General features: G+C 49.6%; 2 protein-coding genes across 2 annotated transcripts in view; both read left to right on the forward strand.

Annotated features, from left to right (window-relative positions):
- The window catches only part of CUNH14orf93 (chromosome unknown C14orf93 homolog), a 31130-nt gene extending 28745 nt beyond the window's left edge, over positions 1–2385 (forward strand). The window contains exons 6-7 of the mRNA XM_042686418.1: positions 736–848; positions 1805–2385. Coding sequence (XP_042542352.1) covers positions 736–848; positions 1805–2224 — 533 coding nt within the window. The 3' untranslated portion in view covers positions 2225–2385. The remainder of the gene's footprint in view (positions 1–735; positions 849–1804) is intronic.
- Positions 2386–10230: 7845 nt separating this feature from the next.
- Ajuba (ajuba LIM protein) lies at positions 10231–22580 on the forward strand. The gene is made up of 9 exons (XM_042686467.1): positions 10231–10512; positions 10556–11623; positions 14855–14956; positions 17990–18057; positions 18158–18220; positions 19325–19455; positions 19540–19591; positions 20306–20374; positions 21211–22580. Exons 2-9 carry the CDS (start codon positions 10588–10590, stop codon positions 21334–21336), a joined length of 1647 nt encoding a protein of 548 aa, XP_042542401.1. The 5' UTR covers positions 10231–10512; positions 10556–10587; the 3' UTR covers positions 21337–22580.
- Positions 22581–23834: the final 1254 nt, after the last annotated feature.

Raw genomic sequence — 23834 nt, forward strand, 5'->3', positions numbered from 1 at the left:
TAGAACTGAGGATCACAGTTTGAAGGCAGCCTGGGCTGGAAAGTCTACGAGACTCTTATCTCCAATTAACCAGCAAAAACCAGATGTAGAGGTATCACTCAAGTGGTAGAGCACAAGCATTGATTGAAATAAGCCAAGCAAAAGCATGAAGCCCTAAGTTCAAGCCACAGTACTAGCCCCAGGACAGCACCTAGGTCCTCAGTTCAAGCTCCACAACTAACAAAAAGAAAAAGTGCTTGAAGCTGGACAAGGTGGCTCATACCTATAATCTTATCTACTCGGATGGCTGAAATGTAGAAGATACATGTTTCAAAGCTAGCTCAGGTAGGAAAAAAACACAAGACTCAATTAACCAGCAAAAAGCAAGGCTGGAGGCATGGCTCAAGTGGTAGAGCACTAGCTGAATGAGCACAAGGCCCTGAATTCAAACTTTAGTACCAATAAAAGAAAAAAAAAGTAGTGATTGATATCTATTGATTGATTGATAATAAGGCAGAGTTAATGCACGAGGGGCAGTTGTATTTTTAGTGGGAGATAGGAAGAGTTAATATTGGAGATGATACTAAACCAGACAGGACTGAAGAGATGCTGGCGTGTATGGCAGGAGAGCCCACTGTCTCAGTAGTGAGTGATGCCAGCCTTCCATTCAGCAGTGTGAGGTCAAAAAAGATAAAAAGGGCTGGGACCACAGCTCTAGAGGACTCCACTGCTTACTCCCTCCTCTCTTCCCTCCAGGAGCCTGTGTGGCCTACTTCCTTACCAAGAGACGGGAGTATCGCAACTCCTTAAACCCTTTTAAAGGCCTGAAAGAAAAAGAAGAAAAGAAACTTCGAAGTCGCCGGTATCGGGTAGGGATCTAGGCCTTCCTTTCAAGATGCTAAAGCCAGCTGGTCACCAGTGGCTCATTGCTGTAATTCTAGCTTCTCAGCAGGCTGAGATATGAGGATCAAGGTTCATATCTACCCTGGGCAGGAAAGTCTGTGACTCTTATCTCCAATTAAACACAAAAACAAAACAAAACAAACAAACAGAAAGGTGGGTAGGGGGGAAGCCCAGTGCAGGTGGCTCATGCCTGTAATCCTAGCTATTTAAGAGGCTGAGATCTGAGGATTGCAGTTCAAAGCCAGCCTGAGCAGGAAAGCCCATGAGACTCAGGTCTCCAATTAACCACCAGAAAACTGGAAGTGGTGCTGTGACTCAAGTGGTAGAGCGTTGGCCTTGAGCTGAAGAGCCCAGGCCCAGAGTTCAAGCACTATGACTAACACAAACAACAACAACAACAAGGGACTGGGAATGTAGTAGCGTGCTTGCTAGCATGCATGAAGCCCTGGATTCAATTCCTCAGCACCAAATAAACAGAAAAAGTCAGAAGGGGCGCTGTGGCTCAAGTGGTAGAACGCTAGCCTTGAGCAAAAGAAGCTCAAGGACAGTGTCCAGGCGCTGAGTTCAAGCCCTAGGACTGGCAGGAAAAAAAAGTGGAAGTCTGGCTGAAGTGGTAGAGTGACAGCCTTGAGCAATAAAGCTGAAGGACAGTGCCTAGGCCCTGAGTTCAAGTCTGAATATGAGCACAGAAAAAAAATGCTAAACCCTAAATCCTAATTAAGCCATAATGGAGAAGGCATGAGGCATCTGGGACTAGGGATGCCAGGCTGAAAGTAGACAGGCAGAGGTGGAGGGCAAACCAGTTCTGAACTTGGACTTAAAGAATGGGTTTTACACTGCCTTCTTCCCCACCTAACCCCTTTCCCTAAATCCATAGTCTGTTATTTTTCTTCCTAATCTCTGTTTTGGGGTCCTACCTTAGCTGTTTGCCAACCGATCCAGCATCATGAGACATTTCGGACCTGAAGACCAACGCCTGTGGAAGGATGTGACAGAAGAGCTGATGTCAGATGAAGAGGACAGTCTTAATGAGCCAGGGGTCTGGGTGGCCCGCCCTCCTCGGTTCCGGGCCCAGCGCCTCACAGAGCTCTGCTACCACCTGGATGCTAACTCTAAGCATGGCACCAAAGCCAACCGTGTGTATGGACCTCCTTCAGACAGACTGCCTTCTGCGGAAGCCCAACTCCTTCCCCCAGAACTGTATAATCCTAATTTTCATGAGGACGAAGAGGAAGGAAGCCATGACAATGGACCCATCTCCCCATCTTTCGACCAACCCCATAAAACCTGCTGTCCTGACTTGAACTCATTCATTGAAATCAAAGTAGAAAAGGATGAGTGAGGTCTTTGACCAAGAAAAAACTGTGGCTTCTGCCACTCCCCACATCCCAGAAAAGAGGGGCCATGGGGCTTCTCCCAATGAGATATTTTCTGTAGACTGAACAAGCATCTCTCTCTTTTTTTTTCCAATCATGGAGCTTAAACTCTGGCCTGGGCGCTGTCCCTGAACTCTTCAGCTCAAGGCTAGCACTCTACCACTTGAGCCACAGTGCCACTTTCAGTTTTCTGGTGGTTTATTAGAGATAAGAGTCTCATGGACTTTCCTGCCTGGCCTGGCTTTGAACTGTGATCCTCAGATCGCAGCCTCCTGAGTAGCTAGGATTATGGGCATGAGCCACCTCTTTTCTTAACACAGTCTCTGTTTGATGTGGAAGCTAGAAGCTCTGGTTGGATACCAGAACTCATGGAGAAGGGGGTGACTTCCCCACTGTGAATGGCAAGCTAGAAAAATGCTTATTCCTGAAAGCATAAGCAGTGCCTCGAGGGAACCTGGGATAAGAAAAGGATGCATCAAAGAAACATGGGGCCTTTTTTGACACATGTTCCTGTCTCTGAGTTTTCTTTTGGTTGTTTCCCCCATTTCGCCCAAAGCTCAAGGGAAGCAGCCCTTGTGGTATCTTGCTTCCCCTTAACTGCTGGTCTGGCTCTGCAGTGGAAGCAAAACAGAAGTAGTTCAGGGTAATACTGCCACCTGGTGGCAGTTTCAATCATGAGCTAGGCAAGGGACCATGGGCTCCATAACTATTTGGGACTTGGGATCTAGGTATAATAGCCATTATTTACTGGATTATATAAGGAAGATTTTATTGTAAACATTTTACAAGAGCAGGAGATTAGATTTTAAAAGAATTTCCATGTTTCACTAATGGTTTTTCTCCATGCCTATGACCAAGCAGAATATAGCTTTGTAGTTGTTTCTTAGACCTATCAGCCAAGCTGTAGTTTGAGGGTATATGTGTCTACACACACAAACATGTCAAATGGATAAGATATAAAAGGCTTTATAGTCATTCAGTAATACAATAAATATTAAAGCAGGGTATGTTGGCATGTGCCTATAATTCTAGCGCTCTGGTGGCTGGGGCAGGAAGATGAGTAAGATCAACTTGGGCTACATCATGAGACCCTATCTCAAAAACTGAAGGAAAAAAAAAAAAAAACACCTAAGACCTGGTGGCTCATATCTATAATCCTAGCTATTCAGGAGACTGAGATCTAAGGTTCAAAGCCAGCCTAGGCAGAAAATCCTGACACATTCCTACCTTCAGTTAACCAGTAAAGAGCCAGAAGTGGAGATATGGCTCAAATGGTAGAGCACCAGCCTTGAGCAAAAAAGCCAAGCCAGAGCTTGAAACCCTGGGTTAAAGCCTCAGTCCCAGCACACATATGTGCACACAAACACACAGCAAAAAACACTTTATTAGGTGTGAGGTGCTATGGATACACTGTTGATGTGTTTAGATGATCAGGTTTTTTATGCCATTGGGAAGCCTGTCAATTGAGTGGGCAATGAAGTAAGCCAGTATTCAGCAGAGGTAGCTAACCTTCTCTTGCAGTCAGAAAGGCTTCTCAGAGGCAATGGTGTTTAAACTGATATCTAAAAGAAGATTAAATCAGGAGAAAGGCAGAGGCCAGGAGAATATCTCAAATGGAACAAGCAGGTACAAAAGTCCAACTAGAGTGAATACAGACCAGGTTTACTTCAAACTAGTTAGGGGAGGGGATAAATGATGCTGAGAACAGTCTATAAAGGTAAACCTTATAAAAAAAAAAACAATGGGAGCTGGGAGCTAGTGGCTCTGGGCTATCTGTAAACCTTGCTACTCAGAGAAACAGGATTGTGGTTTGAGACCAGCACAGGCAGAAAAGTCCATGAGACCCCATGTCCAAAATAACCAGCAAAAAGCCAGGCTGGAGGCTCAAATGGTAGAGCACCAGCAAAGCAAGCAGTCAAGTGAGGTCAGGGCCCTCAGTTCAGAAGACAGAAAGAGAGTGAGAGAGAGAGAAGGGAGGAAGGAAGGAAGGAAGGAAGGAAGGAAAGAAGGAAGGAAGGAAGGAAGGAAAAAAATGGGCTGGAGGTGTGGCCCAAGTGATAGAATGCCTGCCCAGCAAGAATGATGAAGCCCTGTATTCAATCCCCAATACCAAAATGAAGAAGAAGAAGAAGAAGAAGAGGAGGAGGAGGAGGGGGAGGGGGAGGGGGAGGGGGAGGAGGAGGAGGAGGAGGAGGAGGAGGAGGAGGAAGAAGAGATAATTAAAAATAAAACTGAGCACTGGTGGCTCATAACTGCAATCCTACAATCCTAGCTGCTCAGAAGTTTGAAGCTAGCCTGGGTAGGAAAGTCCATGAGACTCTTACGTCCAATTAATTACCAAAAAGCTGGAAGTAGATCTGTGGTTCAAGTGTTAAGAGTGCTAACCTTAAAAAAGCTCAAGGAGGGGCTGGGAAGGTGGCTCAGTGGTAGAGCGCTTGCCTTGCATGCCTGAGGCCCTGGGTTCGATTCCTCAGCACCACATAAGCAAAAAGAAAAAAGCCGGAAGTGGCGCTGTGGCTCAAGTGGTAGAGCGCTAGCCTTGAGCTGAAGAGCTGAGGGACAGCGCCCAGGCCTAGAGCGGAGGCCCCACAACCGGACCAAAAAAAAAAAAAAAAAAGCTCAAGGAGGGGCTGGGAAGGTAGCTCAGTGGTAGAGCGCTTGCCTTGCATGCTTGAGGCCCTGGGTTCCATTCCTCAGTACCACATAAGCAGAAAAAGCTGGAAGTGGTGCTGTGGCTCAAGTGGTAGAGTGCTAGCCTTGAGCTGAATTGCTGAGGGATAGCGCCCATGTCCAGAGTTCAGGCCCCATAACCGGACCCAAAAATAAAAAAGTTCAAGGACAGTGCCCAAACCCTGAGTTCAAGCCCCAAAACCAGCACACAAAATAAATAAATATAGTGTAGACCATAGCTCAAAAGTGATGAGTAAGCATCAAGAGGTTGCTTTTTTTGTTTATGCTGGTACCAGGACTTGAACTCAGGGATTCATGGTCTTGCCAAGCTTTCTTGCTCACAGCTGGTACCCTACCACTTAAGCCATGCCTCCAGATCAGCTTTATGTTGGTTGTTGGAGATGAAGGATCACAGACTTTTCTGTGAAGCTTGGCTTTGAGCCATGATTTTCCAAATTTTAGCCTCCTGAGTAACCAGGATTACAGGTATGAGCCACCAACGCCAGCTTACTAAAAGGTTTTGAAGCAGGAAAATGAGATGCTCAGTTTTGTGTACTACAAGAATCACTGGAGGGCTGGGAAGGTGGCTCACTGGTAGAGTGCTTGCCTTGCATGCATGAGACCCTGGGTTCGATTCCTCAGCACCACATAAGCAGAAAAAAGCGGAAATGGAGCTGAGGCTCAAGTGGTATAGCGCTAGCCTTAGCTGAAGAGCTGAAGGACAGCACCAGGCCCAGAGTTCAAGCCTTACAACCAAAAAAAAAAGAATCACTTAAGAGCTGGGAATGTGGCTTAGTGGTAGAGTGCTTGCCTAGCATGCATGAAGCCCTGGATTCCTCAATACCACATAAACAGAAAAAACTGGAAGTAGCACTGTGGCTCAAGTGGTAGAGTGTTAGCCTTGAGTAAAGAGGCTCAGGGAAAGTGCCCAGGCCCTGAGGAGTGGAGAGAGAGAGAGAGACAGAGAGACAGAGACAGACAGAGACAGAGAATTACTTGCTTCAAGACATAAGATGGCAGGGCTAGGAAGGTGGCTCAGTGGTAGAGCGCTTGCCTTGCATGCCTGAGGCCCTGGGTTCGATTCCTCAGCACCACATAAGCAAAAAGAAAAAAGCTGGAAGTGGAGCTGTTGTTCAAGTGGTAGAACGCTAGCCTTGAGCTGAAGAGCTGAGGGACAGCACCCAGGCCCAGAGTTCAGGCCCCACGACTGGACCCCCCGCACCCCGCCCCCCCCCACACACAGACATAAGATGGCTTGGAAACAAGACTTGGCCAAGAAACTCTTGCACTGGTTTAAGACATGAGAGATGGTGGCCTGACCATCAGAAGGCTGAGATCCAAAGGATCTTTGTTCAAGGCCAGCTCATATGGAAATGCTAGACTCCATCTCTAAAGTAACAAGCAAGGGCTGGGAAGGTGGCTCAGTGGCAGAGCGCTTGCCTTGCATGCATGAGGTCCTGGGTTCAATTCCTTAGCACCACATAAGCAAAAAGAAAAATGCTGGAACTGGCGCTGTAGCTCAAGTGGTACAGCACTAGCCTTGAGCTGAAGAGCTGAGGGACAGCACCCAGGCCCAGAGTTCAAGCCCCACGACCGGAGCCCCCACCCCCCCAAAAAAAAATAACAAGCAAAGCCGGGCTCTGGTGGCTCATGCCTATAATTCTACTCAGGAGGTTGAGATCTCTCTGTCTCTTTCTGTCTCTCTCTGTCTCTTTCTCTCTCTCTCTCTCCACTCCTCAGGGCCTGGGCACTTTCCCTGAGTCTCTTTACCACTTGAGCCACAGTACTACTTCCAGTTTTTTCTGTTCAAAGCCAGCCTGTGCAGGAAAGTCTGTGAGACTCTTATCTCCAATTAACCACCAGAAAACCTGGTGCTATGGTTCAAGAAGTAGAGTGCTAGCCTTGAGCTGAAGAACTGAGAGACAGCGCCTAGGTCCAGAGTTCAAGCTCCATAACCGACAAAAAACAAAAAACAAAACAAAACAAAAAAACCAAAACAAGCAAAATATAGGGCTGGATGTGTGGTTCAAGTGGTACAAAAGTGCCAGCAAAGCAAGCAAGCTGATCAAGCAAGCCAAGCAAATGTGAGGCTCTGAATTCACCCTTTGGAACAACAATAAAAACCCTACAAACAATGACTGTTGGGAGTGGAGCAGAGATTAGCCCCTCGGGGCCTCCCAGTTCTAGTTCAACTGTAGAGTAGTCACCCTGAGGTCAGGAGCACTATTGCCCTTTTCTGCTTCACTAGTCTCTGCTTCCTGTTATCTCCTAAGAAAGCAGGCTATTTCGTTAACTGTGTCCATTGCTGCCACCAACTCCTAGGTGGACCTTTTTAGTGGCTTCTCAACTTGTGTGTGTATGTGCTGATACTCAGAGAATCTAGCTCTTAGTTGTCATTTAGCTCTATCACTTGAGCCATAACTCCACTTCCAGCTTTTTGCTAGTTGTTTGGAAATTAAGAATCTCTTGAATTGACTACCTGGGCTGGCTGGCTTCAAACTTCAGTCTTACAAACTCAGCCTTCTGAGTAACTAGGATTATAGGCATGAGTCACCATCATCTAATTTAGGATTTACTCTCTTATCAATTACTAGATGTTATACTAATATTTCAGGTGTAAGTAACTGGAAGAATCCAGAATTTCCTTCCATTTGGAGTCAGGAATGGAGAGCCTCAGGTTAATTCTAAAGATGTTACTGCCAACAGGTTCTAGATGTAACTTGATAGCTCCCCTTCTGTTGTGTTTCCGGTCCTCCAATGTAGTAGCAAACTCTCTATGGGATCCCAAGGGAAAGTTTTAGGCTTGATTTGTCGAGCCAAACAGGCTCATTTTCAGAAGTCCCTGGATACAATGCAACTTGGGCAAAAAATCCAATTTGCCCAAAGATATTAACCTTCCCTCCTTCCTTCCCTTTCCTCCCCCTCCCCATCCCTTTAGTCAGTCGTTGGCCTGGGTGCTATCCCTGAGCTTTTTTGCTCAAGGCTAGTGCTCTACCACTTAGAGCCACAGCTCCACATCCAGTTTTCTGGTGGTTAATTGGAGATAAGATTCTCCCAGGCTGGCTGGGCACCGGTGGCTCACGCCTGTAATCCTAGCAACTCAGGAGGCTGAGATCTGAGGATCGCTGTTCAAAGCCAGCCCGGGCAGGAAAGTCCGTGAAACTCCAATAAACCACTAGAAAACCGGAAGTGGCGCTGTAGCTCAAGTGGTAGAGCGCCCGCCTTGAGCTGAAGAGCTGAGGGACAGCGCCCAGGCCCAGAGTTCAAGCCCCACAACCAAAAAAAAAAAAAGATTCTCCCAGGCTGGCTTTGAACCACTATCTCAGATCTTCAGATCTCAACCTTCTGAGTAGCTAAGATTACAGGCATAAGCCACCGGTGCCTGGCTTCTTTCTCTTTTTTTTTTCTCTTCTCCCCCCCACTTCCCCAGGGGCCTGGGTGCTGTCCCTGAACCTCTTTGTGCTCAAGGCTAACAGCACTCTGCCACTTGAGCCACAGTGCCGCTTCTAGCCTTTTCCTAACATAAGAATCTTACAGACTTTTCTGCCTGGTTGGATTCAAACCATGATCATCAGATCTCAGCCTCCTGAGTAGCTATGATTACAAGTGTGAGCCACAGGCATCTGACATCTTGTTTTAAACAAAATAAAACAAGTTCTGACTATGGAGCCCAGGCTGACCTCAAATTTATGACCCTCCTACCTCAAGCTTCCTGAGATCTGGGTACTGGGATTAACTATGCACCATCACACCTGGCTTTCCTCTTCCATTTCACAAGGCCACACTAAATTATAAAAGGTGTCCAAAATGCTGAGATGAAAATAATAGGCATGATTTGTTTGCATGTAACCTTAATACTCTCTAAATACATGTTTTGTTTTGTTTTTGCCAGTCCTTGGGCTTGAATTTAGGACCTAGACATTGTCCCTGAGCTTCTTTTGCTCAAGGGTAACATCCTATCCACAGTGCCATTTCCAGCTTTTTCTGTTTATGTGGTACTGAGGAATCGAACCCAGGGCTTCATGCATGCTAGACAAGCACTTTACCACTAAGCCACATTACCGGCTCCAAGAGTCATTTTTCTTCATGCTACTTCTTCAGTCCCTTGTCCCTGATGTGTTACTCTCCTGATTAAATCAGTTGGCTGGTGTTTAGCTTCAGTTAGGATTTCTTCTTTTCCTTACTCTTGATTCTCCCAGTCTGGTCAATATCAGCCTCTTTCCCACCTTGGTCATTTTCACGTGTCACTTCCTTTAGCTGCCATTTCTTTCCTTCGTCCTAAGTTAACATAATCTTTGTCATCAACTTCCTAACACCAACCGGGAGGGGCAGGAGTGTTTGCTCACCCTAAAAACAGGCCTTCAAGCCCCATAGTCACCTGAAACATTTGCTAAAAATTTTCTTTCCCAACACCAGGGGGTGGGTGTCTCCAGTAGTCTTTTCTCTCCTACACTTCAGGTAGCGATTAGTAAGTATCAAACCTGCTTTTATATACACACTAAATCTTCTTCCCTCCCTCTTAAGGCCAAGGATTAGTCCCAAACCTTGTCTCTACTCTCTATCACTGCTTCGACACAGAGTTATGTATACCTCTTCCACCGGCTTCTCCACCATCACAGATCTGCGAGTCCACAAAAGTGGTGCGTGTTTTTTTTCTTCTTCTTCACTTTGTGTCTCAAGCTCCCAGGACTAACGTGTCCTTTTCCTTTGTCTAAGCATCCGTCTCAGTGCCTCCCACACTCGCCTTTACTCCCATTCTTCCTTCCGCTACCTGTGTTCACCTACATGGGACTCCTCGCCTTTCAGAGCTATCTTTATAAGGACCGCCTTCACCTACACACCGCTAGCCTTTCCACGTATCTCTCTTTCTTCTTCCTTCCTGTCTTCCCTACGGCTCGCTCCCCGATCTCAGCACTTTGGTGCCAGTCTCTCCCCCGTCCCCACTCTAGGAACAAAGTCACGGTATTTGCGCAGAACACACGCCTCGCGTAAGTCCCGACCGCGACATCCACAGTGCCCCTCCGCGCATTCCAACTGCAAACAAAAAGTCCCCTCCCTCTCTCCCTCCCGCTTCGTTCTTTCCCGTTCCCGTTCTGGAGCGCTGTGGTCGCGGCTATCCAAGCCGCCTCTGTCCCTCCTTTCAGTCCAGTCGGCGGAACCTCACCTCCGGGGCAGTTAGCCTCCCACCGTGCCGCGACCCCCTTTCGACGCACCGGAGATCCCTGCGCAAGCACCCAGTCGCTCCCCTGCACACCGCGCTCCGCCCTTCCAGGAAAGTAGATCCGGCCAGGCAGACAAAAGTTTGGGAGAGAAGTTCGGTGTGTGCGGAGTGTGAGAGCGCTAGGGGGGCGGGGGCCGGGGTCAGTCGTGTGGTGAGTTGCGTCGACGCGTGAACAGATAGAGACCTGCGGGCCCGACAGCCACGGCTCTGGGCCCTTGCTGACCCACTTGACCCCAGATGCGCGGGGGGAAGAAGCCCCTCTCGCCGGGGGATGCTGCGGGATTGCGGGCGCCGGGCACCTGGGACGCCCGCTAAGCCCTCTGTGCCTATCCTGTACCCCTGGGAAACGGAGGTCCGGCCGCAGTCAAAAAGAAGCGGCCACCAAGACGCCGCGGGGTGCCAGGAGGGGAGGGGGCTACAGGCCCCGGGCCCGAGGGCATGGAGCGGCTAGGGGAGAAAGCCAGTCGCCTGCTGGAGAAGTTAAGGCTCTCGGACTCCGGCAGCGCCAAGTTCGGCCGCAGAAAGGGTGAAGCGAGCCGGTCTGGGTCTGATGGAACTCCGGGGCCGGGAAAGGGGCGCCTAAGTGGGCCGGGGGCACCCAGGAAATCAGGGCCCCGAGGAGCTGCTGGGGGACCTGGGGATGAGCCACTGGAGCCGTCTCGGGAGCAAGGCCCCCTGGACTCTGAGCGGAATCCGCGCAGCTCGTTCGAGGCGCAGCGCTACGAAGGCTCCTTTCCTGGGGGGCCGCTGCCCACCCGGGCCTTGCCTCTACCTCAGTCATTGCCTCCCGATTTCCGGCTGGAGACGACGGCACCGGCCCTAAGTCCCCGCTCCAGCTTCGCCAGTAGCTCAGCCAGCGACGCGAGTAAGCCGTCCAGCCCCCGGGGCAGCTTGCTGCTGGACGGGGCGGGGGCCGGTGGAGCCGGAGGTAGCCGGCCCTGCAGCAATCGCACCAGCGGCATCAGCATGGGCTACGACCAGCGCCACGGGAGCCCCCTGCCCGCCGGCCCGTGCCTGTTCGGCCCACCCCTGACCGGGGCTTCGGCAGGCTATTCCCCCGGAGGGGTCCCGTCCGCCTACCCCGAGCTCCATGCCGCCCTGGACCGACTGTGCGCTCACCGGCCCGCGGGTTTCGGCTGCCAGGAGAGCCGCCACTCGTACCCCCCGGCCCTGGGCAGCCCGGGAGCTCTGACCGGGGCCGCAGCGGGAGCGGCGGGGCCCCTGGAAAGACGCGGAGCGCAGCCCGGACGACACTCAGTGACTGGCTACGCGGATTGCGCCGCGGGTGCCCGTTACCAGGATGAGCTCACAGCCTTGCTGCGCTTGACGGTGGGCAGCGGCGGGCGAGAAGTCTGCGCCCGAGGGGAACCTCCGGGGGTAGAACCGTCGGGGGCCGAGGAGCCGCCGGGTCCTTTCGTTCCGGAGGCCTCCCGAGCCCGGATGCGGGAGCCAGAGGCCCGCGAGGACTACTTCGGTGAGTGAAAGACAAGTGGCGAGGGTCGGGGAGGGGGGACCAGTCCTCTAGATCGACTCTCCAGGGCCCCGGCGGCCCAAATTGCCCGTGCCCAGGGGTCCCAGAGGCAGAAGAGTGGCCCGAGGGATGGTCGGGGGTGGACCCCAGAGCCCTTGCCAAATTCAGACCCTCCTCATTATCTGTAGCTTTAGAGCGCCTGGGGTTCTCGCAGTAGGAGGCCCTGCTGGGAGGATACCCGGTGGTGCCGAGAGCATCCCCCCCCACCTTGCTCCCCCCCCTCGCGACGCTGCCCCTGCAGGCTGCGGCGCGCCGCTCCCCCACCCGGCCCCCCCGCAGGAATTCGGGGAATGCGCGGGTGGGGGCGGGGCGGGCGGGCCGCGTGCGTGCCGACTCCTGCCCTGGCGCTCCAGGTGCCCGCGGGCGGGGCCCGCCGCGGCCCAGGGGTGGGGTGCGCTCACGCGGTTGCGGGGGGGGGGGGTGCTCCCCAGTTCACGCGGAACCGCGGCCGCTGTCGGGGAAATGGAGCGCCCTGAAACGCAACCTAGGCACCCACATGTCGCCCAGCCCCAGTCCTGCTGGCGAGGTGTGCCCGTGGGCATGAAAGCAGAGACCCGAAGGTACGACCACTTCCCCCCACCCTCCGGACGTCAGGGCAAAAGCCACGACCACTGGAACACCGCCACCTTTGGATGGATGTATATCCATCCTGTGCGCATCAGTAACAACCTGGCCTTGAATGCTGGCCATAACCTGTTTACGATTCAGCCCAGAAGTAGCCCCTGACTTTGTGTGCAGTTAAGGAAATCTGGTGGTGTTCAGGAAGTATGGATTTGATGATAAGTCTCAGGATTGGGGGGGCGGGTGTGTGTGTGAAAGGGTCTCGAGCCCATAGGCACTGCTTCATAAAAAGCAATGCCCGATCTGATTGCAGAGTGGAAGGTGCACCCTCCTAGACTGTGAGCCTCTTCAGTTTCCCAGCGCCTCCCCACCATTCTTACCACTCACGTCCCTGCCCTGCATAGACCCCATGCTGTAGAAGTTCATGGCTAGAAATGTGAAGAGGGAGAGGAACGCAAGTTGGGCAGGGATGATTGGGAAGAAATCTAGAGGTAACAGGGCTGCAGGCGGGAAGGGGCTGCATAGTTCAACCCCAACACTTCTCCCCAGCCCATTCTTTTCTCCTACTCTAAGAGGGGGAAGCCCAGAACAGATGATGCTAAATCACTTTGATCAAGGGAAACAGAGTGACAGGGTCATTTAGCAGTTTCCTTTTGAAGCCCAGGAGGAGTCACTGAGAAGTAAGTCTCCTTGGCTAAACCATCAGAGCCAAAAGGAAGAAAGGAACTCAGAGAACTTGGAATGAAATGGCAGGAAGTGGTAGGAAGCAGATAGGTATGGATAGGCTGGGAGACAGGAGGTGAGGCAGACATGCCTGAGCAGCTTCCTCTTGTCTTCCCATCATGGCCAAGGCTTCCCAAAGAACATCTCTGATAGGACTTCTGGTGTGACACTCCTGGGCAGATCTGTCCCTTGTGGCTAGCCACCCTTTTGAATTCACAGGTGGGAGCTTCTTAGGCAACAAAGCCCCTAGGGTCTCCTTGGGCCCCAGTCCTACCCTGAAGGTAGCCTCTTAGTAGGGGCCCTCTTCCTTGGCTTCAGCCTTGCCCCAGCTGCCAGAGGGTGGGAGCCGAACAGGCCTGGGCTCATCAGTTGCTGCAGCTGCTGCACCAGCTCCCAAGCCCCTGGGCAAAGACTGGGATGGGCCCCAACAGGCAGGGAGTGTGGCAGTGTGCCGAGGGGGAGAGGTGGGGCAAACTCGTTGGGATCTGCTCCCCAGAGACAGGCCCTAGCCCTCACTCATGGGCCTGGAATTGGGGAGTGGAGGGAAGGAAGAACACACCCAGGAAAAGCTGGTGCCAGAGTCAGGTATATGCAGCATAGTGGGGGGATGTAGGGAGAGGGCTCTGAGCTCAGTGTCTCTCCTGTGGCAGGTGGCAGGGAGACATTAGAGGGTTTGCCACCCTTCTCATCTTAGGAACACAACCATGGCAGCTCCCTTCCCATAGGAGTCATGCTCACAGGACCCTCTGCTGAACCAGATCCTTCTCTTCATCCTTCAAAGCATCCAGTAGAGAGAAATCATTCTTTACCTGAACAGCAGATTAATTTACAGAAGGGAAATCTGAAGTCCCAGGAAGACTTCCTGATCCTAGCCTGCTTTTCTCGAAAGTGTTTTTCTTTTTTCCTGGTATCAGGGTTTGAACACAAGGCTCTTGGGTTCTTCTACTGGTACTCTACCATTTGAATCACACTTACAACCTAGCTTTTATACTTTATTATTTTGTAAAAAGACTTTTCTGCTTAAAGTTGGCCTTCGACCATAATCCTTTGAGTCTCGATTTCCTGAGTAGTTGGGATTCTAGGCGTGAGCTACCTGCCCAACTACTAGAAAGATTTTTTTTTTTTTTTGGGTCCGGTTGTGGGGCCGGAACTCTGGGCCTGGGCGCTGTCCCTCAGCTCTTCAGCTCAAGGCTAGTGCTCTACCACTTGAGCCACAGCGCCACTTCCGGCTTTTTGCTTATGTGGTGCTGAGGAATCGAACCCAGGGCCTCGAGCATGCAAGGCAAGCGCTCTACCACTGAGCCACCTTCCCAGCCCCTAGAAAGATATTTTAAAGTGGGCTATGTGCCAGTACTCCCAACCATTTGTCCCACATTTGCCTGTTGTTTCTTCAACAGAACCTAGCATGTTTTGACTTTCTCCGTTCCCCCCCCCCCCCACACACACACACACTATTAGGTACTGTGCTAGGCACAATATAGATGATCAGAAAGAATCTGTTAGCTAGGCGATGGTGGCTCATTCCTCTAATCCTAACTACTCTTGTGGCTAAGATCTGAGAATTAAGGTTTGAAGCCAGTCCCAGGAAAGTCAGTGAGATGAGACTCTTGCCTCCAATAAATCAGCAGAAAGGCAGAAGTGGAGCTGTGACTCAAGCAGAGCCCTAGTTCTGAGCAGAAAAGCCAAGGGAGAGAATATAAGGCTCTAAGTTCAAACCCTAGTCCTGGCACACACACAACAAGAAGAATCTAACTAATCAAGTAAACAAGAAAAGATCTTCCTGGTCAGCATCTTATGCATCCCATTTCTTGTGGCCTTCTCAAAAGCTCGGGGATGGATCCTGGATTTGAGCTGGGGAATGGAGTATGACGCTGACTTCTCTCCCCTTAGGCACCTGTATCAAGTGCAACAAAGGCATCTATGGGCAGAGCAATGCCTGCCAGGCCCTGGACAGCCTCTACCACACCCAGTGCTTTGTTTGCTGCTCCTGTGGTAAGTGCCAGCCTTCTAGTACCACCCCCCCATACACATAAACACTCCCAAATACCCCAGGAGAGCTGGTAGATCTTCATTTGCTGAGGGCCACCTAGCTGTCCAGCTGGAGACCCACAGCTACCCCAAGGTGCTACCTACCCAACCCTCCCCCCAAGCTGCCTGCTTTCTGGAGTCCTTTCCTGCCTCAGATCAGCCTTCTTTCTCTCCTTGGATCCTTCCTCTTTCTTGTGCCTCCCTGCTGGCCCAGCCTGGACTCCCGCCCGGCCTGCCCTTCCGGGCTCTCCTTGGTGGAGTTTGGTCTTGGGCAGCAAAAGTTGCCTGGGGCGACAGTGAAAGACTGGAATGTGGGAAGGGCGGGGTGTGCGCTGGGGGAGTGGGGGCTGTGGGAGGTGGAGAGGGGGTTTTCTCTTGGCTGGTCAGAGTTCAGCCACCTCACTAGAGTGCCGGCCACCGGGCCATGCCAAGCTGATGACATCACACTCCAGGAATGCCTGCCTCTGCTGTTAGCTCCAGAGGCCCTCTGTGGGGGTGCTCCCGGCCCCCCCCCCCCCAAACCACCCTTTCTCCCCTTTCTCATTACCCCTTCCCACTGCTTACCCATTCTACTTCATCTGCTAAACCTATAATCTCCTATCTGCCTGAACTCAGCTTTCCACTCCTCCAGCTTCTGTCTGGATCCCTGGGTCTCCTCCCTTCCCCTTCTCTCTCCTCTGTCTTTTGGTTTCTTGAGACGAGGTGTCTCTCACTATATAGCCCAAGCTGACCTTGAATTCACCATTCTCCTGTTTGCTAGTGCTAGAATTACAGGTGTGCACTGCCATACCTAGCTGTTTAAGGCTGGTCTGCCTGTCCCTTTTTTTTTTTTGTCAGTCATGGGGCCCCTGAACTCTGGGCTTGGTTACTGTCCCTCAGCTCTTCAGCTCAAGGCTAGTGTTCTACCACTTGAGCCATAATGCCACATCTGGCTTTTTCTGCTTATGTGGTGCTGAAGAATCGAACCCAGGGCCTCATGCATACAAGGCAAGCAAGCACTCTACCACTGAGCCACCTTCCCAGCCCCTGCCTGTCCTTTTTTATAAGCCCTCTTCTGAAGACTTCTTTCCACTCCCCCTTTATCTCTGACCATTTAGACACCATGGAGTGGTTTGGAATGGTCCTGCTTTGTTTGCTTGGGAAAAGATTCCTGGCTCCTCTCACCTAGAAAACTTTAGGTCCACACTTGGAGAGCATCCCAGTACATACAACAATGCATTGCTCTCAAACAAAGCACACTTAAGCTAGGCAAAGGTGGCTCACACCTGTAATCCTAGCTACTCAGGAGACTGAAATCTGAGGTTCAAGGTTCAAAGTCAGCCCAGGCAGTGAAATCCATGAGACTCTTTATCTCCAATAAAGCACCAAAAAAGCCAGAAGTGGAGCAGGAGCTCAAGTGGTAGAGTGCTAGCCTTGAGAAAGAAAAGAAAAAAGAAGCCCAGGGACAAGGCCCAGACCCTCAGTTCAAGCCCCCAGTACCAGCACACACAAATACAAACATAGCTTTCTGATACAGGTCTATCTCAAAAAAAAAATCAAAAAGCCAGGCACCAGTAGTTTACACCTGTAATCCTAGCTACTCAAAAGACAGAGATCTGGAGATCACTATTCAAATGAGGAGAAAGTCCATGAAACACTTAACTCCAATCAGAAGTGGAGCAGGTATGGCTTGAGTGGTACAGCGCCAGCCTTGAGTGAAAAAGGATAAGATACAGCACTCAGGTGCTGAGTTCAAGCAGCAGTACTGGCACAATAAATTTTAAAAATCCATAAATAAACAAATAAGTACATAAATAAATGCTTTTTCCCAGCATTAACTCCAGTGTGATCTGACCTCCATAGAGTGTCTAGAAAGAAGTACATGGAGGATTGGAATATGGTTCAATGGTAGAGTGTTTGCCTAGCATGCATTAACCCCAGGTTCAATTCCTCAGTACCACATACGTGGAAAAAAACAGAAATGCTGGGTGCCAGCGGCTCATCCCTGTAATCCCAGCTACTCAGGAGACTGAGATCTGAGGATTGCCGTTCAAAGCCAGCCTGGGCAGGAAAGTCTGTGAGATTCTTATCTCCAATAAACCTCCAGAAAACCAGAAGTGGCACTATGGCTGAAGTGGTAGAGCACTGGTTAGGCTCAGAGTTCAAGCCCCACAACCAACAAAGAAGAAGAAGGGGGGGAGGGACAGCGGGAGGGGGAGGAACCAGAAGTGGCATTGTGGCTCAAGTGGTAGAGTGCTCTCACCTTGAGCAAAAGAAGCTCAAGGACAATGCCCAGATCCTGAGTTCAAGCCACAGGACTAGCAAAAAAATGAAAGAAAGGAGTAGATGGGATTGTAAGAGCAGGACATCCATGGTGAGGCAATGGGACATGGGTTGGAAGGTTCCAAAAGGCAAAGTCTGTGGCAATATGATTCTCTATGCAATTTGTCTAGCACCTCACTCAGCGCTAAACAGCACACTGGTCTACAGTGGTGAGGAAGGTGCTCATTTTGGGGAGGGTTGCAGACAGCTGTTGAGTACACAGGAAGGAGCAGTAAGAAAAGAGGGGAGAGGTTACCTGGAGTAAGGCCAAAGCAAGTTGAAATTGCATCAGATGGGATTTGTGTGTGTGTGTGTATACGCACGCGCATGCATGCGCTCGCCAATACTAGAACTTGAATTCAGGGTCTGGGCACTGTCCCTTAGCTTTTATACTTAAGGGGAGGCATTCTACTACCTGAGCCACACCTTCACTTCCAGCTTTCTGGTGGTTAAATGGAAATAGAGTCCCATGGACTTTCCAGTCTGGGCTGGCTGCAGGATTCCAGTTGTGAGCCACTGGTGCCTGGTGTCAGATGGATCGTTTGTATGGGAGGAAGGACAGAGCAGTTAGAAGGAAAAGAACTGAAATCTAGGCTTCCATGAATTGTGCATCATTGAGGAGCAGGGACACCAGAGAAAGAGAAGCCCTACTCTGGGCTCTAGGATAGGCTTCAGTCCCTTTTCTGCTGCTTCTAGGGAGGACGTTGCGCTGCAAGGCTTTCTACAGTGTCAACGGCTCTGTGTACTGTGAGGAAGATTATCTGGTGAGTGATGGTCTCTTGCATCTGGACTTGCCCCCTCACACCCATTTGGGAGTTCTACCCATTGTTCTCAGCTTGACTGACATCCTGTTGTTTTCTTTAGTTTTCAGGGTTTCAGGAGGCAGCTGAGAAATGCTGTGTCTGTGGTCACTTGATTTTGGAGAAGGTGAGGAAAGTGCTCTAGGGAAGCTGCAGGCCTGAGAGCTGGTATCTGGGGCTAGATGGATGCTGAGAGAAGGCTGGAAGGAAGCCTATCCCCGGATAAATCACGTTCTTGACATTTTTTCCCCTACAGCAATTATTCCCAATGTTTTCCTTCTGCATGCACAACTAGGCCCTCCAATCTAAGCTAGGACTTTTCTGCTACTGGTTGAAATCAGTTGGAACTATTTCCTTCCTTCCTTCCTTCCTTCCTTCCTTCCTTCCTTCCCTCCCTTTCTTGGAATTGGATTAGATCAGTGGTTATAAACCCTGGCATCTTAGCAAGCAGATCACCTGAGAAGGCCTGGAAAAAAATACAGTGTTGGAGCCCATAACTAGATGAGCTAATTCTAGACTAGGAACTGGTCATTGATTTTTTTTTTTTTTTTAAATCTACTCTTGTGTGTGTGCTGGTACTGGGGCTTGAACTCAGAGGCTAGGTGCTCTCTCTCTGCCTCTTAGTCAGAGTTCTACTTCTATAAGCACTGATTTTTTTTTTCCCCCTGAAACTATCTTACTGTGTTAGCCCAGGATGGTCTGAAAGTCTTGGTCCTTCTGCTTAGCCTCCTGAGTGCTGTAATTATATGTGTGTGTTACCAGCCTGGCTGGCATTGTTTTTAAAAAGCTCCCTAGTTGATCCTAATATTGTGTCCAGGGTTGAAATCTAAGACCTTTTTCAGGGTTAGACTTCTTGAGGGATGGGGGAAGCCAGATGCTGCAGCTCACCTTTATAATCCTAGCTTCTCAGGAGTCTGAGATCTGAGGATTTAATTTTAAACCACCTGGGGCAGAAAAGTCTATGAGACTCTTATTTCCAATTAACTAGCAAAAATCCAGAAGTGGAGGAATGGCTCAAGGTGGTGGGGAGCCAGCCTTGAGTGGAAAAAGCCAAGCAAGAGCTGGAGGCCCTAACTTCAGGCCTCAGTACTGGCAGACTCCTTCATCCCCTCAAATTACAAAACATTCTTGCAGGAGGACAAGATGGGGTTGGAAGAGATGAATGGGAGCTTGGGGAATATAAAATGGGAAGCTGAAGGGAGACTGATCCTCCTTCCACTCTGTAAGTCAGATCCTGCAGGCTATGGGCAAGTCCTACCACCCAGGCTGCTTCCGATGCATCGTTTGCAACAAGTGCTTGGATGGTGTTCCCTTCACAGTGGATTTCTCCAACCAGGTCTACTGTGTCACCGACTACCACAAGTGAGTCAAATCCTAGGGGTGTAATATGGAGCTGGGTCCAAGGGTTCTCTACCTCCAGTTCATCACTACTACTTTCTCTTTTAGAAATTATGCCCCTAAATGTGCAGCCTGTGGCCAACCCATCCTCCCCTCTGAGGTCAGTATGTCTGGGTTGTTCCGCAGGGCAGCCAGTGCTGCTTCTGTCTCTGGGGAGGGGGTGGGGACATGTGGCCTGGTCTCCCTTGGGAAGTGGTGCAGCTGAGGAATGCACTCAGTGAGGATTCCCGTGTGACTCTGCTCTTAGGGTCACTACTCTGACCCTAACATCCGGGCCTGGACATGTCTGATAGCCTTGCTGGGTGCAGGCTCCATATCTTCTGTCCTGAATCACAGGAGGAGGCTTTCTTTGATCCTAGATGTAGGGGCTGGAAAAAGGTGAAGGATAAAAAATTCTCAGGACATGGTCAGAAATTATTTAAACTCCGCATGTGAAAGATGTTAGAGAAAGAAGCCAAGGGCTGGTTCAGAATTTGATCTGTGGTGCCTCCTCACCAACCTCATGGACTTTGTTTATACTCCTGTTGCTTTCCCTTCCTTCCCCTCCACTCACACCTGGGAGTGGGGGTTAAGGAGGGAGAGGGAAGGAAGGGCCCTCTATAGTGCTCCCCATGAAACCAGTGCCAGGAAGGGGCAAGGGGGATTTCTGGTAGGATTTATGAAAGCATCTCCAAACTACCAATGATTGTATCTGATCAAAGAAGCCCTGGGGGCCTTTGTATGAGCTTCCTGTTGGGGAAGAAGGAATCCATGGGGAGGAGAGGGAGTTGGGGGCACCAAGCTGCTCTTATTGCCATGGGTGTGCATATTTCAGGGCTGTGAGGACATCGTGAGGGTGATATCCATGGACCGTGATTATCACTTTGAGTGCTATCACTGTGAGGTAAGTGATGGGTCCTGGGCTGTTGGGAGAATTGGAATGGTCAGGGACTAGGGTCAAGTCCTTGAGCAGCTATACATCTATGGGAAAGATGGAGGACCCAGGAAACAGGAAGGTGCTATGTTTTATCTCTTCTGGTCTCTTTTCTTCCAGTTACTCTCTCTAATCTTAATTGTTTACTCATTGCTGAATCTGAATCTGATTGCTCCAGAGGTAAACTCCTAAGCCAGTTGCTGATGGCTCGCATGTAAAATCCTAGCTACTCAAAAGACTCTAATCTGAGGATACTGGTTCCAAGCCAGTTTGGGCAGAAAAGTCTGTGAGACTCTTAATCTGGCTCTAGTGGTAGAATGCTAGCTAGCCCTGAGCCATAAGGAACAACCCTCAGGCACTGAGTTCAAGCTCCTATACTGGCACAAAAAAAAAAGGGAGGAAAAAAAAGGCTAGGGATTCTTTGTCACTACTGGAAGTAGGGCCTTGTCTCATTATTTCTGTAGTATCAGCGACACCTGGTGTCCAGATGAGGTATTTTCTTGGGTTTCTTGTGTCATTTCTACTCCCATCTTGCGACCCTTTTTTTTTTTGGCCAATCCTGGGGCTTGAACTCAGGGCCTTGACACTGTCCCTGAGCTTCTTTTGCTCAAGGCTAGCACTCTACCACTTGAGCCATAGTGCCACTTCCGGCCTTTTCTGTTTATGTAGTACTGAGAAATTGAATCCAGGGTTTCATGCATGCTAGGCAAACATTCTACCACTAAGCCACATTCCCAGCCAGTTGCAACCAGTTTTTAAGTGTGCAAGTTACTAGGCTGAGGTGAACTTGGTACCTTCTTTCCTAGGATTGCCGGATGCAGCTTAGTGATGAAGAAGGTTGCTGCTGTTTCCCTTTGGATGGGCACTTGCTCTGCCATGGCTGTCACATGCAACGACTCAGTGCCCGGCAGCCCACTGCCAACTATATCTGAGCTGCACTCACTGCTGCCATCATCACCGCCATGGACAAACTCCCCTGGCCAGTGGGCCTCTCAGAGGCCTGCCGAGGCAAGGAATGCACTCTGCAATCCTGGCAGAAGAGTCCTCTGGGGAGGTCCTAAGGGCCAGAGACCCAAAGATCCTAACATTCCAAATGGACTAGAGAAACCCTCTGATCTCCAGGGTGGGGGGGATGACAGGCTTTCCATGTGTGTAGCCTGGGCTGTAACATATCTCCAGGTACATACAAGCAGGTTCCAGTACTTTCTACATATCTGATTCTGGTCTTTATCTCCAATGTATATGCATAAGTTGAACAATGTTCTGGCTGTGGATCACAAGAGAAGAGGACATTATGGAAGCGCCCACATCATGTTGTACCCCACACATGGCATCAGACATGGACTCAGCTAGGTATTTACCAATGTCCTGTCTGTATCTGGAAACCCTGGACTTTCTAAATGGCCTTTTAAGAACGCTTTGCATCCCTCTGCTGGGAATGTTGCCCAGCTCTGGGTGGGCCTGCTGCCTGTGTTGCCTGTTTCTCAGGGAATCGTGGGCCTGGGGAGGCTGTTTCCTCCTCTGCTCAGTTGTGGAGGTCATGAGTGGGTCTCTGGGTATAGAGCTTGCTGGATGGGATGTCTAGGAAGCTGCAAGCTAGCCTTATTCCCAGCTGTAGGTGCACTGAGCCCTATAGCCAGTATAGTATTTGTGGTACATTGATATGCGTGTGCACACTCACTCTCTTCTTCTCAGGTCAGTCTTATGCTTAGTTCCCTAGCAGTAGCTTTACACTCAAGATCTACCTGCTCTCACAGGGATCCGGAGTTAACCTCCACTGCAACCCCAGAATACTTGGATTGGGCTGAAACTTGAACTCACCTAAAGCTAGATGTCTTTTAAAAACAACAAAAAATAAAACAATGCACTGAAAACATGCTTAAAAGTTTTAGTTCTCTGAATGACCAATTTGTCAAAAGCTTAATTCTCTTTGGGGGGGGTATTTTTATATCCATTTGGGCATTCTTTTCTCTATTTTAAAGATTTATATCTACTCATCCAAGAGTATCTCTGAGTGAGTTTCTGGCATCATAAATTTATCAAATTTGCAGCACTTTGTAAATGATGAGATTGTTTCCTACCTTTATGGGTGTCTTTTCCTATGTCATCTACTTTAAAAACACTTTTTTAAAAAAAAGTTCAAGCTTTATAGCAATAAATACAGTTGATACAAACATTTTATATGTAATGTTTTGTGTTTTTTTTGTGGGCATTTTTTTTTTCTTTTGTCAGTCATGGGGCTTTAACTCTAGGCCTGGGTGCTGTCCCTGAGTTCTTCAGCTCAAGGCTAGTGCTCTACCACTTGAGCCACAGCACTACTTCCAGCCTTTTCTGTTTATGTGGTGCTGAGAAATTGAACGTAGGGCCTCATGCATGCGAGGCAAGCACTCTACCACTGAGCTACCTTCATTTGAGCCACTTCTAGTCTTTTTCTTTTTTTTTTTGAGAGAGAGTCTTGTTTTATTCTAGGCTAGCTTGGACTGCAGCCTTCTTTCCTGTCATAGCTGGGGTGATAGACGCATACATCATGCCCAACTGTTTTCTGTTAAAATAGGATCTCTTACTTTGCTGAGGTTGACCGATAACTATGCTCTCTTGATGTTTTTTTTTTGGTGGGGGGGTCCGGTCGTGGGGCCTGAACTCTGGGCTTGGGTACTCTCCCTCAGCTCTTCAGCTCAAGGCTAGTGCTCTACCACTTGAGCCACAGTACCACTTCTGTTTTTTTTCTTTTTGCTTATGTGGTGCTGAGGAATCGAACCCAGGGCTTCATGCATGCAAGCAAGCACTCTACCACTGAGCCACATTCCCAGCCCCATGCTCTTTTGATCTTAACCCCCAGAAAAGCTATGATTAAAGTCATGAGTTACCACATCTGTACACTACTTTTGTTTTTTTGCTGGTAATGGGGCTTGAACTCAGGGCCTGAGCACTGTCCCTGAGCCTCTCTGTGCTCAAGGCTAGCTCTCTACCACTTGAGCCACAGCACCACTTCCAGCTTTTTTTTTTTTTTTGCCAGTCCTGGGCCTTAAACTCAAGGCCTAGGCACTGTCCCTGAGCTTTTTCTGGAAGCACTCTACCACTAAGCACTCTACCACTAAGCCATATTCTTAGCCCTTGTTATTTAATTCAAATATCCTTCACAAATTCGATGACTTGAAAAAAAATGTAAAAAAATGACCTTGATACTTTAATTTGATATATAATACATTAATTTGTATTGTGAAGATGCTACTATATCAAGTGAGCAGTCATGAGGGTATACTCAGTTGACTAACAACAAGAAGTTATACAGGTAACAACAATAATAAGTAAGAGGGTGAGTATGCTAAATCTTTTGAAATGCTGCAGGTTTTTTTTAATTTTTATTGTAAAGATACTATACAGAGGGTTACAGTTACATGAGTGAGGTAATGAGTACACTTCCTCTTGA

Source organism: Dipodomys spectabilis, unplaced genomic scaffold (genome assembly GCF_019054845.1).
Source record: "Dipodomys spectabilis isolate Male_0828 unplaced genomic scaffold, ASM1905484v1 ptg000097l, whole genome shotgun sequence".
Classification (NCBI taxonomy): Eukaryota; Metazoa; Chordata; class Mammalia; order Rodentia; family Heteromyidae; genus Dipodomys; species Dipodomys spectabilis.

Coding starts and splice junctions, on each gene's coding strand:
- Ajuba (XM_042686467.1), top strand. CDS start 10,588: ATGGAGCGGCTAGGGGAGAAAGCCAGTCGCCTGCTGGAGAAGTTAAGG. Junction 11,624..14,854: donor GGCCCGCGAGGACTACTTCG/GTGAGTGAAAGA, acceptor CTCTCCCCTTAG/GCACCTGTATCAAGTGCAAC. Junction 14,957..17,989: donor CTTTGTTTGCTGCTCCTGTG/GTAAGTGCCAGC, acceptor TGCTGCTTCTAG/GGAGGACGTTGCGCTGCAAG.